The sequence below is a fragment of the Trachemys scripta genome, chromosome 3, assembly GCF_013100865.1.
Source record: "Trachemys scripta elegans isolate TJP31775 chromosome 3, CAS_Tse_1.0, whole genome shotgun sequence".
NCBI classification, from domain to species: Eukaryota; Metazoa; Chordata; order Testudines; family Emydidae; genus Trachemys; species Trachemys scripta.
In genome coordinates this window covers 115,030,162-115,043,490 of record NC_048300.1, presented here as the reverse complement: position 1 = coordinate 115,043,490, position 13,329 = coordinate 115,030,162, and the positions used below count along the sequence as shown (strand labels likewise).

The window sequence follows — 13,329 nt, the reverse complement described above, 5'->3', positions numbered from 1 at the left end:
GCTGCTGCCTGTGCTTATACCTGTTCTGTGAATAAAGACAGGACTTCAGCTTCAATTTAATTGAATGCAGCCCTTCTCATGTATGCTAAATTCACAAAAAATAGTTATTTTTACCTCTTAATATTAAGCAATGCCCAAGGTATTCCAGTGGGAGTGTTAAACGCTGGGAGCAACTTTTCTCCAAGTTCCACTGCTTTCTTTCGAAATATCTGAAAAATAAAAACCACCCTTAATATTAGACAGTATAAAAGATGTACTAAGTACTAGGAAATAAATCTTGTTGATGTTACTATTGGTAGTGTTTTACAAAGCATCCCTTAAGACTACATAGTATAGCACCCTGGGGTTTGTGCAGAGATGTTGAAGAAAAAGGAAGATACAATACTTTAGTACCGAAGGAAAAGTTACACCTGGCATTCTATCTATAAGATTTAGAAGTACCTCAATATGTTTAACTATCAGCAGGAAACACAACAGAACTTTTTATGCTTACGGGAAAAGTATCCAGTTATAACAATACTGCAAATATGGGTTCTGCTCTCACCAACTGCCAATAGTCTGCTGAGGCTGGACAGACCTAACTGTTGGAAGGCTTTCTTTGAGCCCTATCTGATGATCTCTTCAAGAAGAGAGTTTTCTAATACAGGAAAACTGTTCCAATTTAATATAGAAACCTATTCATGGAGAACAATTACAATACTTGGATGTTCAATTGCTATTATCTGCTTTTAATCACACTGGGGTTTTGTATGACATATAAAAAAGAATTATCCCACGTGCATTAAAATATCAAAGTCATCATTGCTGATTTTCTCTCCAACAGTGCCTCCTTCTTCACCTTAGTTTTTCTCATGAATGTATTTACAATACATGTTTTTAAGCATCAATTCTCACTTTGATATATATCACAATTTAAATTGGTATTCTAGGCCAAATTTTCTAGGAAGGAAGAAAAATGCACACGCCACCTTTGTACAGATGTATTTGTGTGTGTAAATAACATTTGCTGGTGGACCAGTGCAAGAGAAGAGGGGCGGATTCATTTACCTTCTCATAAATAACAGCAGTTGATAAACAATACTGTACTTTCCAAAAGCTGCTTTCAATATTTGTAAATAATATAGGTTTTTATTTAATCAGAGGATCTCACACTTTTTGGTCTAATTTCAGTTGTTGGATTTAGTGCATGGATGCTGGATGGTGTTAGTGGCCTGAGATATACAGAAGGTCATGCTAGATGGTCCCTTCTGGCCTCTGACTCTGTATCCACATGGGACACCAAAACTAACCATAGTTTCCTGTTGGGTCCTCTATCTTACCATTTGTGACTACGAATGATTGTGGGATTGGACTCGCAACAGAAATGTGTCTGATTTTGGATGGGGCCTGTTAGCTGCATTCTTGTACTAGGAGTTGATATCCCCATGGAGCTGGACAGTGGAAGCTGGTGTTTCAGCTCCTCCTCCCGCTCTTAACTTTGCTCTACTCCAGGGAAGAGAGGCACGAACTGACTAAATGCTGTGAGCAGGGCCAAAGTAGTATCAAGGTAGATTTAACAGAAATTTTGACAATGAGGAAAATAAGCAATTTGTTTGGGATGCTTTTGATATCCAGTTTGTTTCTGAATATTCAAACTAGTCTATTATATTTTCATTATGATATGGATTTTGCCACAAATTATGTCTGTGTCCTTCAGACTGCTTTAAAGTATGCATGGACTTAATGTAGAGCAGGGGTGGGCAAACTTTTTGGTCTGAGGGCCACATCGGTCTCCCTGACCGCCCCTGGAACCCCTGCCCCTGACTGCCCCATCTAACCCCATCTCCTTCCTGACTGCCCCCCCAGGACCCCTGATCCCATTCAACCCAACCTGTTCCCCTGCCTTCTGACCACCTTGACCCCTATCCACACCCCCGCCCCCTGACCACCACCTCGAACTCTCCTGCCCTCTATCCAACCCCCACTCCTCCCTGCCCCCTTACCGCACTGCCTGCAGCACCGGTGGCTGGCGGAACTACAGACACACTACAGAGCACCAGGAGAGGCCGCGACTCTGCAGCTGCGCTGCCTGGCAAGAGCTCACAGCCCCACCACCCAGAGCACTGCACCAACGGTACAGTGAGCTGAGGCTGCAGGGGAAGGGGAACAGCATGGGAGGGGTCAGGGGCTAGCCTCCCGGGCCAGGAGCTCAGGGGCTGGGCAGGAGGGTCCCACGGACCGTAGTTTGCCCACCTCTGATCTAGAGGATACTTTGAAACCACAGCTAATATAGAATTCAACTGTCTCCCTGCTCAGAGGCATTTGCTATCAGGAGCATGTTAAAATAAGTCTATGAAGACTGCATGGCTTTCCATTTTTTTCCGTTTGCAATTCAAGTTGTTCAGATTGATCTATAAATACCAATATTGTTTGTTGCCCTAGCTACTTGAGAGACCATCTCTTTTTCCAATATGACATCATGACAGTGGAGGTCAACTGGACAACTCATGCTAGCAGTCCCTATATTTAAAACATCTAGGGACTGGCTGTACAGTATATCGTGGTGAACCTCACTCATGCTGGAATTTATGTTCCCCACTGATGCAACAGAGGTCAACTCTGTTAACCTTTAGGACACAGTATGAGATCATATCTTTTCTCGGGGTTCTGCCTGAATGAGACACTGTGGCAGTACATATTTTATTTTGTGGAACAGGAGTTAAGGTTGATGGTTGTCAACGTTTCATGGGTATTATTTTTAAGACGTGCCCTGGGACAGTCTGAGTTGCTTTTTATAAATAAAAACATACATACATTTAACTATACTATGGGATACAAGACCATGATCACGATTTCATAATTGTGGTACATTATTGGCTGTATTAATCATTATTAAGCAGTCTATACACAGGCTCAGCAAGAGATATATTAGAGTAACTGCTTCTGGACAAAAAGATATTTGTTTATCTAATTTAACATCAAGATTTTAATGCTGCAATACTGAACTTCAAATTATTCACAACTTTCAGTAATAAAACTTCCATTATTCAATCTTATTATATTTATTTGTTGACATATCTCAATTTTCTTGAAACTTGTTTTGTCTGTTTCGGGGAGACACAAGGATTGGTTAGCCAAAACTAATGGTTCTAATATTAAGTATTAAGGGAATATTTTTCCACTTTTAGATAAGCAAGGAAAGCCATAAGTTATTCATGTGAAATGTAATACGCGGAACAAATATTACATCAGCTTTAAAACACCAGAAAAAATTAAGTATATTGATGTTAGGAAGTTAATTGGAACACCCTTTTCAAAATTAGTAGCTAAAAGTACAGGAATTGAAAAGGAAAAGGAAAAGCCATTAGGAAAATAGGACCAGAGTAATTTTTAAATTGAACTAACATTCTAGAACAAGTCTTGAGCATAAAAATCTACTCTTGTCACGTGCAACAAATATTTTAATAAATTACTCAACGGATGCTAATAATTTTACTTCTTTCCAAAATTCAAAATTTGAACTGGTATAAAGGAACTATAGACGTTCCTTAATTTTATCTAAGACTATAATTTAACATGACTATACTTATGACTGCCCGGTAACTATCTAATGAGTAAAACAGTACTGGCAACTGTAATTCAAGCATACAATAATGCTGTGTGAATGGCTGAACATATTGAATTGGAACGTGATCCAGCAAAAATCACCATCCTTGAATAGACAAAAAGCTAATAGCTAAAGCCACTTTTTATTCATTTAACTGATACCTTTAATACAGTTCAGCAACACTAACAAGAAAAACTGATCTTAGCTGCAATTAGTTAGCTCAATCTATCGCAGAACCTTTTTTCTTTTGCAGACCATAAATTTTCTAACAGCGTGCAAGAAATAAATGCTATGCAAAAGAACCCATAGGGTACTTGCTTTTTATAAGTTGAGGAAAATTAAGAAGTTGAAACTTTCATTTTTAAAGACACATCCACATGCCAGTATAGATTTTAGCCAATGTTTACCAAACTTTTCTCTCTGTTCCCTCAAAATATTTTAAACATGTCTACTCCATCTATGTCAGACACTAAACTTGACCTGTTATTTCATTCATTCAATGAACACATTACAATTGTTCACTTATCATTCTGCCTCTACAAATTAGCTTCTTAATTTTAAAAAATATTTAAGTAAATGTATTCCTCATGAGAGAGGCTAGATTAATAGTTTTGCAAAATGAAACACTTTGTCTATAGGATACACAAGCACTGGGGAGGCATGCCTTGGTATAACACAATGCCTATGTGTATTGTGGCCCCTATTACTAATAAGTCATCCAGAGTCCTCAATTTTAATTCTTGGTCTTTCACAGTATTAACCTTTGTTAGAACTATTACCTGTAAAAGATAAGGAAAATAACCACATCTACATACACTGTATTTTCATCAGCAGCCTTCCTACAATAATTGCTTTTATAATTTGTTCATTCATCTCTCAAATTGTGTGATGCACCTTTTTGACCTCCCCCAAACTCAAAGCCAACCCTGTTCAGCAAAGAACTTAAGTTCTGTGCTCTAGTGAACTTGGACACCAACTTTGGACTGTATGTGTGGAGAGTGAATAAATTAGTTTTTAAAAAGTCTATTTAGAGAGATTACACCCATTCACCATGCTTTTATGTGGGATGCAGAAGTGGTGAGTGTACTCACATGAAACTTTTTTCTTTTACTGAATTGATCATTGTGGATTTAAATAAAAGCCTCATTTTCAAGATAGTAGATCAAATATTCAGAACTGAATAGTTCAAACTAACAAACAGAGGCTCCAGTCCTGCAATCATGTCCATGATGGCAGGCCCTTATACTCCCATGGAACCTCATTAACATCCACATGGGCACAAAGGTCTACTCGCCTGGATCTAATTGCAGGATTGAGGGCAAAGCTATTTTCTGTAGTGGGAAGGAACAATCCAAGTATAGGTTATTTCTTCTGAATGAAACAGGCATACATATTCACTCTCAAAGAAAAATGATCCCCTCTACCTGGAATGACAAATATCTATGAAAGTCAAATTAGCCTAATAATTATTGCTAATGAAGTGATCAGGAAAAAGGGAAAACAAAACAGAGAAATAAGTGCCTCCTACAAATTCTAACTATAATACACAGCCAAGCATGTATTACTGTAAATTAAAGGGCATTTTGTAATTATATCAAAAGACATTAACTTTCACCAGAAATGATGGGGTAATTTTATCTTATCCTTCAGCTCCAAGCTCTAACTTATGCATTGTGATATCTGCTTGATTAAAAAAATAAAATAAAATAAAAAACCTACACCCCTGAAAGAATTCTCTGCAGAATGATGAAACTGGAAGTTATAGTTTAACATTTGAATAACTTGCTAAATGATTATAAGGTAAACATCATAAACATGGCAACACATGAAAAAAAAAGTCTTTAACACTCTGAACTGCTTCTCTATAGTTCACTGAAAAGGAAACAAACACATACAGAGAAAAAACAAAGAATTCTAAATCAGAGGGGTAGCCGTGTTAGTCTGACGAAGTGGGCATTCACCCACGAAAGCTTATACTCCAATACATCTGTTGGTCTTAAAGATGCCACAGGATTCTAAATGTGTAGTATATATCAAACTCATTATATTAGCACACTGCTGAAGATGTGATTCCCTTCACAATCACAAAAAAAGCAAGTGAGATGTGAAAGTGTATACATTGTGGTAGTAAAGCGAAATGGATCCTATAATGGAAGCCCCTTTACATTTACTCCATATTTTTATATGAAAGTGCGTGAAACAAGCACAATATCCTTATCAAAAGTTTAATATTCTGGACAAGATTTTCAGAAAACAGAAGTTAGAGTGTGTAGCACTTTAGGAGCTTAACTTTAGGCTCCAACTTTTGAAACAGTCTTGGTCTAACGTTATACAGTGTAAAGAAACACATTAAACAGATGCAAGTAACAGTATTCCTATAGGACCTAGGAAGTTATGGTCATGAAAAATCCAAAAGTGAATAAATAAATGTGCCAGTAACAGTATGTTGGGCATCTTATAATTAATGGAGCTATCCCACCTCCTAGAGCTGGAAGGGACCTTGAAAGGTCATCGAGTCCAGCCTCCTGCCTTCACTAGCAGGACCAAGTACTGATTTTGCCCCAGATCCCCAAGTGGCCCTCTCAAGGATTGAACTCACAACCCTGGGTTTAGCAGGCCAATGCTCAAACCACTGACCTATCCCTCCCCGCAGGTTTCTATATCGGAAACCTGACTCAGTCAAATATGTGTTGTAGTCTACAAAACATTTCCACATACAGACTCCATTGGTATCCATGACCTAAATATTCTTTGTTATACTGCACTCCCAGAATTTAGATGTCAGTCAGTGCTGAAGGTCTTTGATGTTCTTAGTTGTTTAGTTAGTTACTGTTACCTTTGTTATCGTTATTTTAAATCTTCTGCTTAGCTTAACACATTGTGGCTAAACTGTTATCTTATCTGCTTATTCATAAATTGTCAAATCCTTAAATATGATACTGGAGTATTTCTTAACATATAAAAATACATAATGTGGTACATACTGTTCTGATTTTTAGAATGATGTTATTTTGAGAGTCAGAGCATGAAATGTACCCATAATTTTACAAAATAGTTAAACCTTAAGACAAATTGTTGTTGGTTTCATGTTACTCGTTGACTAAGGCTAATAAAATTGTTCTGAAAGTGTTTTCTATTTAGAAATAAAGAGTTACCTAATGTAACAACCAAAATGCTGCCACCATTTTCAATAGATTAGCTTTGGCTATATTATGGTACCATGAACCGCAGGAAAAGGAAATTACTCTGCTATTGTTCGAATGATCATCATACCAAAAAAGAGTCAGATAGTGCCATGAAGTTACCCCTGTCAGAAAAGGCTTTGAAGAGCTTAATCAGACTGAAATAATTGGATTAGTGAGAGCTTCCCATGCTTAATCCAAATATACATAGCAACAAACACTGAAAAATTAATCAATCATACTTGCTAATCCTAGCCGTATCTAACATGTATAATGATTTTTTGAAACGTTGTAACAAGGGAACTAAAGTGTAGCTCTACTGTGTTCTGAAATCTTTTATGGAAGCCAGTAATGCCCAGCACAAAAGACTAAAAAACTTGACAGTACTAAACAGAGATGGGCGAGAAACTACTGTATAATATTTTGAATTTAGAGTTCTGCTTGAAACTCGCAGTGGGGCAGGTGACTGCTCAACTTTAGGCTCAAATCAAAAATAAAAACATAAAACAAACCACAAGACAGAGGGTTTTGTTTTAATTATATTGAGTGTGTCTTTTGGTTATGCTTCTGTACATTCAGGAAGTGCTTATGTAGCCATACATTGCAAAAACAGCCTAACACTTTTGAGGAAGGGCCCTTAATCTGGAGGCGAAGGGCAGTAATTGCTAACATGGCTGATATTTATAACCGGTGTTAGTAATTTAAGGTTTATGTTTATTGGTACTGTTGAAAATGAAGTTAGAGGAACATACAAATGGATGAATTTCTCAGCTTGAGGTATTTAATTTTCAGGTATGAGTGGTGTTTGAAAAAGCTATACAACAATTAATGAATGAATAACAATCCAGGAGACACAGAATCATAGGGCTGAAAATGATTTGAGAGGTCACCCAGTTCATCCCTCTTCACTGAAGCAGGACCATATGTACCTAGACCATCTCTGACAGGTGTTTCTCTAACCTGTTCTTAAAAACTTCCTAAAATGGCGATTTCACAACCTCCCTTGGTAACCTGTTCCAGTATTTAACTAATCCTTAAAGCTATAAATTTTTTCCTAGTATCTAACCTAAATCTCCCTGGCTGCAGGTTACTTCTTGTTCCACCTTCAGTGGAAATAGAGAACTCTTGATCACCGTCCCTCTTTATAAAAGCCATTAACACATTTGAAGACTATTATCAGGTCCCCCTATAGTCTTCTTAGCACTACACATGCCCAGTTTTTTTAAAATAGCATCTCAGTGTCAATAAATCAGTGACAGTTTTGAGGTACCATTCTTATAATGTAGGAACAGAAACAGAATGTTTTATATCACTGTAAAGGCTGGAAGCCCAAGATGGCAAGATATCAGATGTTAAAACGGTCAGTGGTCCACAACTGTATACTGATCCTAGATCTCAGACCAGTGTAAATATCAAATCCCTGCTTTCACATGACCTATGTGTGCGTGGAAAGTAACCGGATATTATCACATTTATGATTTGTACTATGGTAGCGCCCAAAGGCCTCAGTCAGGATCCTGGTCCACACTGTGCTAAGCACTGTACAGACATATGGCATAGGTCTATACCCCACAGAACTCACAATCTATGACAGATTTTTTTTTAATTAATTGCTGTTGGAATGCTGCTCATAGAAATGGAATGTTACTTGTCCACTAATCTCTTTTGGGATAAACTGTAGGTCAGGAGACCAAAAGTGCAACATAAATGCAATATATTTCATGGTTCTGTTTCCTCCATGGCTAAGGAAGAAAGAAACTTAACACTCCATGGTTTTAACAACATACTTTATTTGGTATATATAAAACATTTATGCATTTAAGTAAAGAATACAATATACAACATGGAGACATACTATATCACATTGTGAAGAGAGACAGTATACATCTGGATATCATCTTAGAGGTTTGAGTTTTTCCTGATTAAGGAAACAGCTGTCCCAATAAAATTGCTCCATACCCACCAGTAATGAATATTTTTAAGCACAGTTTCTCTGTTAAGCCACAAGCATCTGCTTCCTAATTTTCTGTTTCTTTCGCCTTGTGTACCAAACCCTAGTGCTACAACAGCAAACTTAGAAACTTCATTTTAGATGTTGTGAGCCACCATATCCAAAAAAGGGGTAGCACTTTGCATATAAAATTTTCTTTTCAGAGAGTTGACTGTTAAGAATTGATTCGTAGCATAGCTTGTGTGAAAGGAGGGAGGAACCTAATAGATGCTATGTTGTGAATCAATAATTACATTCTCTAAGCAGCATAAAGCACTCACAGAAGGTTCATTCCTGGCCTCATAAATCTGGCTATATCTTTTAATTCTAATACCATTAAGTGACTTTGAGCCATGATTAAGCAATAGAATAAGCTCCTAAATCACTATGGAAGGCACATAAAGACTGAAATTAAGTGCTGATGGCACGCAATTTGTGCAGGCAGTGACTGTCCTATTTGCTCTTTAATGTCAATAGCAAATGAGGAGATGGGATGTTAAATTTCAGGTTCAGCATCACAGGACATTTTGTTCTATTTCCTAGTGGGAAACAAATGCTTCTTAAAAGTCCTTATTCATATTACATTTCATAGTAAAACAATAGAAATAGGTGTAGTATTTTACTCAGTACTCCTTTTAGTTGATTTATACTTCCAGTCAATTTTATTAATTTTGGTATCAATTACTTGAATTTCTTATTGGTATGTCAGAACAATGATTTAATGAGCTCCTCAACTGGTAGCAGTGCAGTGTTAACTACTAGGAGTAAGCAGTAGTAAACTGCGACACTCCCCTTTTGATGGAACAGAAACCAGGTAGTTGGAGATTGGCCCTGGGATACAGAGGGCTGAGGAATTCCTTCATATTATAAAGGTGACCATCCATATAATAGTAAGTACTGTTTTCATTCTGTTGCAAAGTCACACTTCCTAGTGTATAATCTATATATTTCTAAACGAAACATTTTTCGCGAGTGACAATTCTTTGCCTTTAAATTTAAAAGTGGAGGAAACTGTTTTTCAGAGGAGCTCATTACTGTTACATCAAAAGCGTTTGAGGTAAACAGAGACTTGCAGGTCTCATGTAGTGCAGAAACATTGGATCTGAAGTCTTATGCATACACTCCATCTGACTGGCACCTTCGATTTCCTCCATGAGAGGAGTGAGCCCAACAACTTCTATAGAAACTGTGCTTTTTGTTTTTAGAAGTTGTCAATAGGTGCATTAGCTAAACTTTTGTAAACAGTAGTGGATGGACACAGGAAAAAATGCAAGATGGCAGCTCAAATGTGGTGGTTTCTGCAGGACAACCAATTTCCTCAGTTTATCTGCCAGTAAGGTGAGGCATCATGTGTGTACGGGTGTTTCATCTACTCAAAAGTCTAACACACACTAGTTCAATATTTCCTTCAAGAAAAGTCAACATTTAATGCTTACTTTACTGTCATTTATGCACAAGATCTATTCTGTTCAAGTTCTTATACAGCACTATTTCTCCCCTTGATGCACATGTATAATTCCACTGAACAGAAGTGGGATTTGTTTATGCATCAAGAAAAAATACAGTACTCCTTTAAAGAGTAACTGTTTCCTTTTCTGTTTAAACATGAAGTGGCAGAAATTGAATATGTAATATTTAAATGCAATAGAACCTCAGAGTTACAAAGACCAGACAGTTTACATGCAATCAGGCAACAGAGAGCCAAAAAAGCAAATACTGTACAGTACAGTCCTGTGTTAAATGTAAACTAAAAGGAAAAGGAAAAGTTTAAAAAAAGATTTGACAAGGTAAGAAAACTGTTTCTGCACTTGTTTCATTTAAATTAAGATGATTAAAAGCAGCATTTTTCTTTTCCATAATAAAGTTTCCAAGCTCTATTAAGTCAATGTTCAGTTGTAAACTTTTGAAAGAACAACCGTAACATTTTGTTCAGAGTTACGAACAATCTCCATTCCCGAAGTGTTTGTAATTCTGAGGTTATACTGTATATTTCATGTTTAAAGGCTAAAGTTGAAATTGGATTAGGAATTACCAGCTCTTGCTGTGAGCTCCCATACTAGAAACCTCATATATGAGTAAGATGACTTATCAGAAGAGGATAATATAGGACTACTGTAATTATACTACACTTGTTCAGTATCTGTCACTGACAGGTTGCCATTTTAATAAAGAGATCCCCCATCATTTCCCCCTGCCTCCCTCCACCACCTGAGAGAGGCCACATATCTTCCATTTAGTTTGAAAGAACCACCGATGATTGAAGCAGTTTCTAGATGTTTTCCTCCATAACAGTTCCACTGAATATGGGACATTTTTTATTTACACTTACAGAGATCAGACCCAATAGTGGAGCTGTACAATTATTATGTTTTGGGGTAAAAAATTACAGCAGATTTCAAAACTATTTATTTACATTGTGTTCCTCATAATAGTGCAAGGATTCAAAATTTTAATGAGATAGAGAGTCTAAAGTTTACTCACAGTGTCCCATTCTTTGTATACAACAGTAGAAATTGAGACAGATTCGGAACCCAGGATTGTGACTTCGTGTACCATGTATCTGTTGATTCAGTTTCAAGAGTGGTTCTAATCTGAATAGTGACTATAAACACTGGCAATTTCTTGCTAACACACCTGTGCTGTGTGTATCTTCAAGTCATAGCTGCTTAGGCAAGTGACAGTAAGTTTCTTGTGCTCAGCAAAAAAGTTTAGTGAATTCCAGTGATGTCCAGGCATTCCATTAAAAGCAATGGCCGGATAGGTGTTACTAAGGGCCAAATTCAGCCTGTAAATCCTTTATTGTATATGTGAGAAGTGAAACCAGAAATGGCAGGACTGGCAGTTAGAAAAAAATCTTTGTAATCCGATATAGAAATGACTGAGAGGCTTACATGGAACCCCATGATGCCATTTTTAGAGAGGGTCAATTTTCAGGTGAGCAACATTTTAAAGGTTAGTATATTCAGCACATCTTAGAAAACTCTGGCCATCACCTTCATATGGCACATCTATTATGAGGCACAAAATGACCATGTGTTTTCTCTTGCAGGGTAGGAAAGGATGGTCACCCTCTCCTGAATGTCTGGTTTCTTAATTACTACTGAGAATTCTTTCAAAGAGGTGAGCTATCACTGGCTCGAGTCCATTTGACTGGTAAAACCTGACATCTAAGAGACCACGCCTATTGGCTTTGTCAAAACAAGTCTGATTAATGCTAAGTGCCTGAACCCTTTATTGAATTTAATATAGGGATTGTGAAGTCTTCTGCAGTTTGTATACACAAATAAACAGAAAGCGATAAGGAAGGGGGACTAAGTGATCTAACTGAGAGCAACAAGAGATCAAGTTTCTAAATCATGAGGGAAATTCATTATTTCTTTTTGTTAGTGTAAGGATTTCACATGTGAGCAAGTTTTATGACTTGCCCAACAACAAGTTAAGGGAATAGAATACAAAAGGTAAATAGGTAATTGCCATCCAAATTTTTTACTTCAAGTCTGAGATGAATGTATTGATAAAGTGCAGTGTTGCCAACATGTGGTGAATTTATGAGAAATTCTTAAGTGCTCTCGAAATTCTCTAATTACGTTAAAAACATACCCACTCATCAGTTGAAACCTATAATTTATTTCTGTTAATAAAACCATAACATTATATTTCTTCTGCAGCTGAAAAGTGAGGATTATATTATTTCTGAATGATCCTCATGTTTGGAGGACCAGAAACCATAACTGGAGGGGTCTATGAAGAGCCAAAGTATTAGCATGTATAGACAGTACGAGTTACCTCTCTCACTTCCCTTCCCCATTCAGTGCAATCTCTTTGCTTCCTCCAGCTGCTCCAAAGTTACTTCCAACCCTTCTTTGTCTTGAAATCTTCACCACTACAGGTACACACTATGAGTCACACCACCTACTACCTCCTTTTTGATTAGTTGAAACAGGAGCAATCATTCTACAAATTACAGCAAGAGCACATTAAAAACTGTTTATTCTCTGTATTAAACAATGGTAGCAATGTCAAAAAACTGTTCTGCATTATGACTTGAACCCTACGTACACTTTTATATTGCAATATGTCTTGTCAGAACTAAAGGAGATGGAAGCAGAGAATTTTAAAGAGATATGCTATCATTCAGGCAAAAGCAAGGGGACAATTAAGGCACTAGGTTTAGGAAGTCAGGTACTACAGCTAGTATTTAATACAACTCTTCTGTAATACTGTACTGTACTAGTAGAAGTATATTCTGAAACACTAAACCTTCATTCATACACCATATTTTCAAGATCAAGTCACAGCACTAATATTTTATCCCATTATTTACTTACTCTGTTTAAGTAGACAATCGTAGCCAGACTTCATTAAATTTTCCCCTTGTTCATCTCTTGGAGAAAAATGTTTGTTCTGGAAGTGCTGGCATGAAGAATTAGCTACTCAGAACTAATTTAATAGCAAAATTATTGGCCAAGTGTTCCATCATTTCTGAAGACAAAACCACAAAGTCAAGTCAATGTGCGTTTTGGCACCAATTTGTTTTAACTCTTCATTTTAATATCTTTCGACATGAGTGA

At 37.0% G+C, this 13,329-nt stretch overlaps 1 protein-coding gene across 1 annotated transcript in view; it reads right to left on the bottom strand.

Annotated features, from left to right (window-relative positions):
• MAN1A1 (mannosidase alpha class 1A member 1) overlaps positions 1–13,329 on the bottom strand; it is a 208,750-nt gene that overhangs the window by 78,217 nt on the left and 117,204 nt on the right. The window contains exon 5 of the mRNA XM_034765788.1: positions 115–209. Within this exon, the coding sequence (XP_034621679.1) occupies positions 115–209 (95 nt within the window). The remainder of the gene's footprint in view (positions 1–114; positions 210–13,329) is intronic.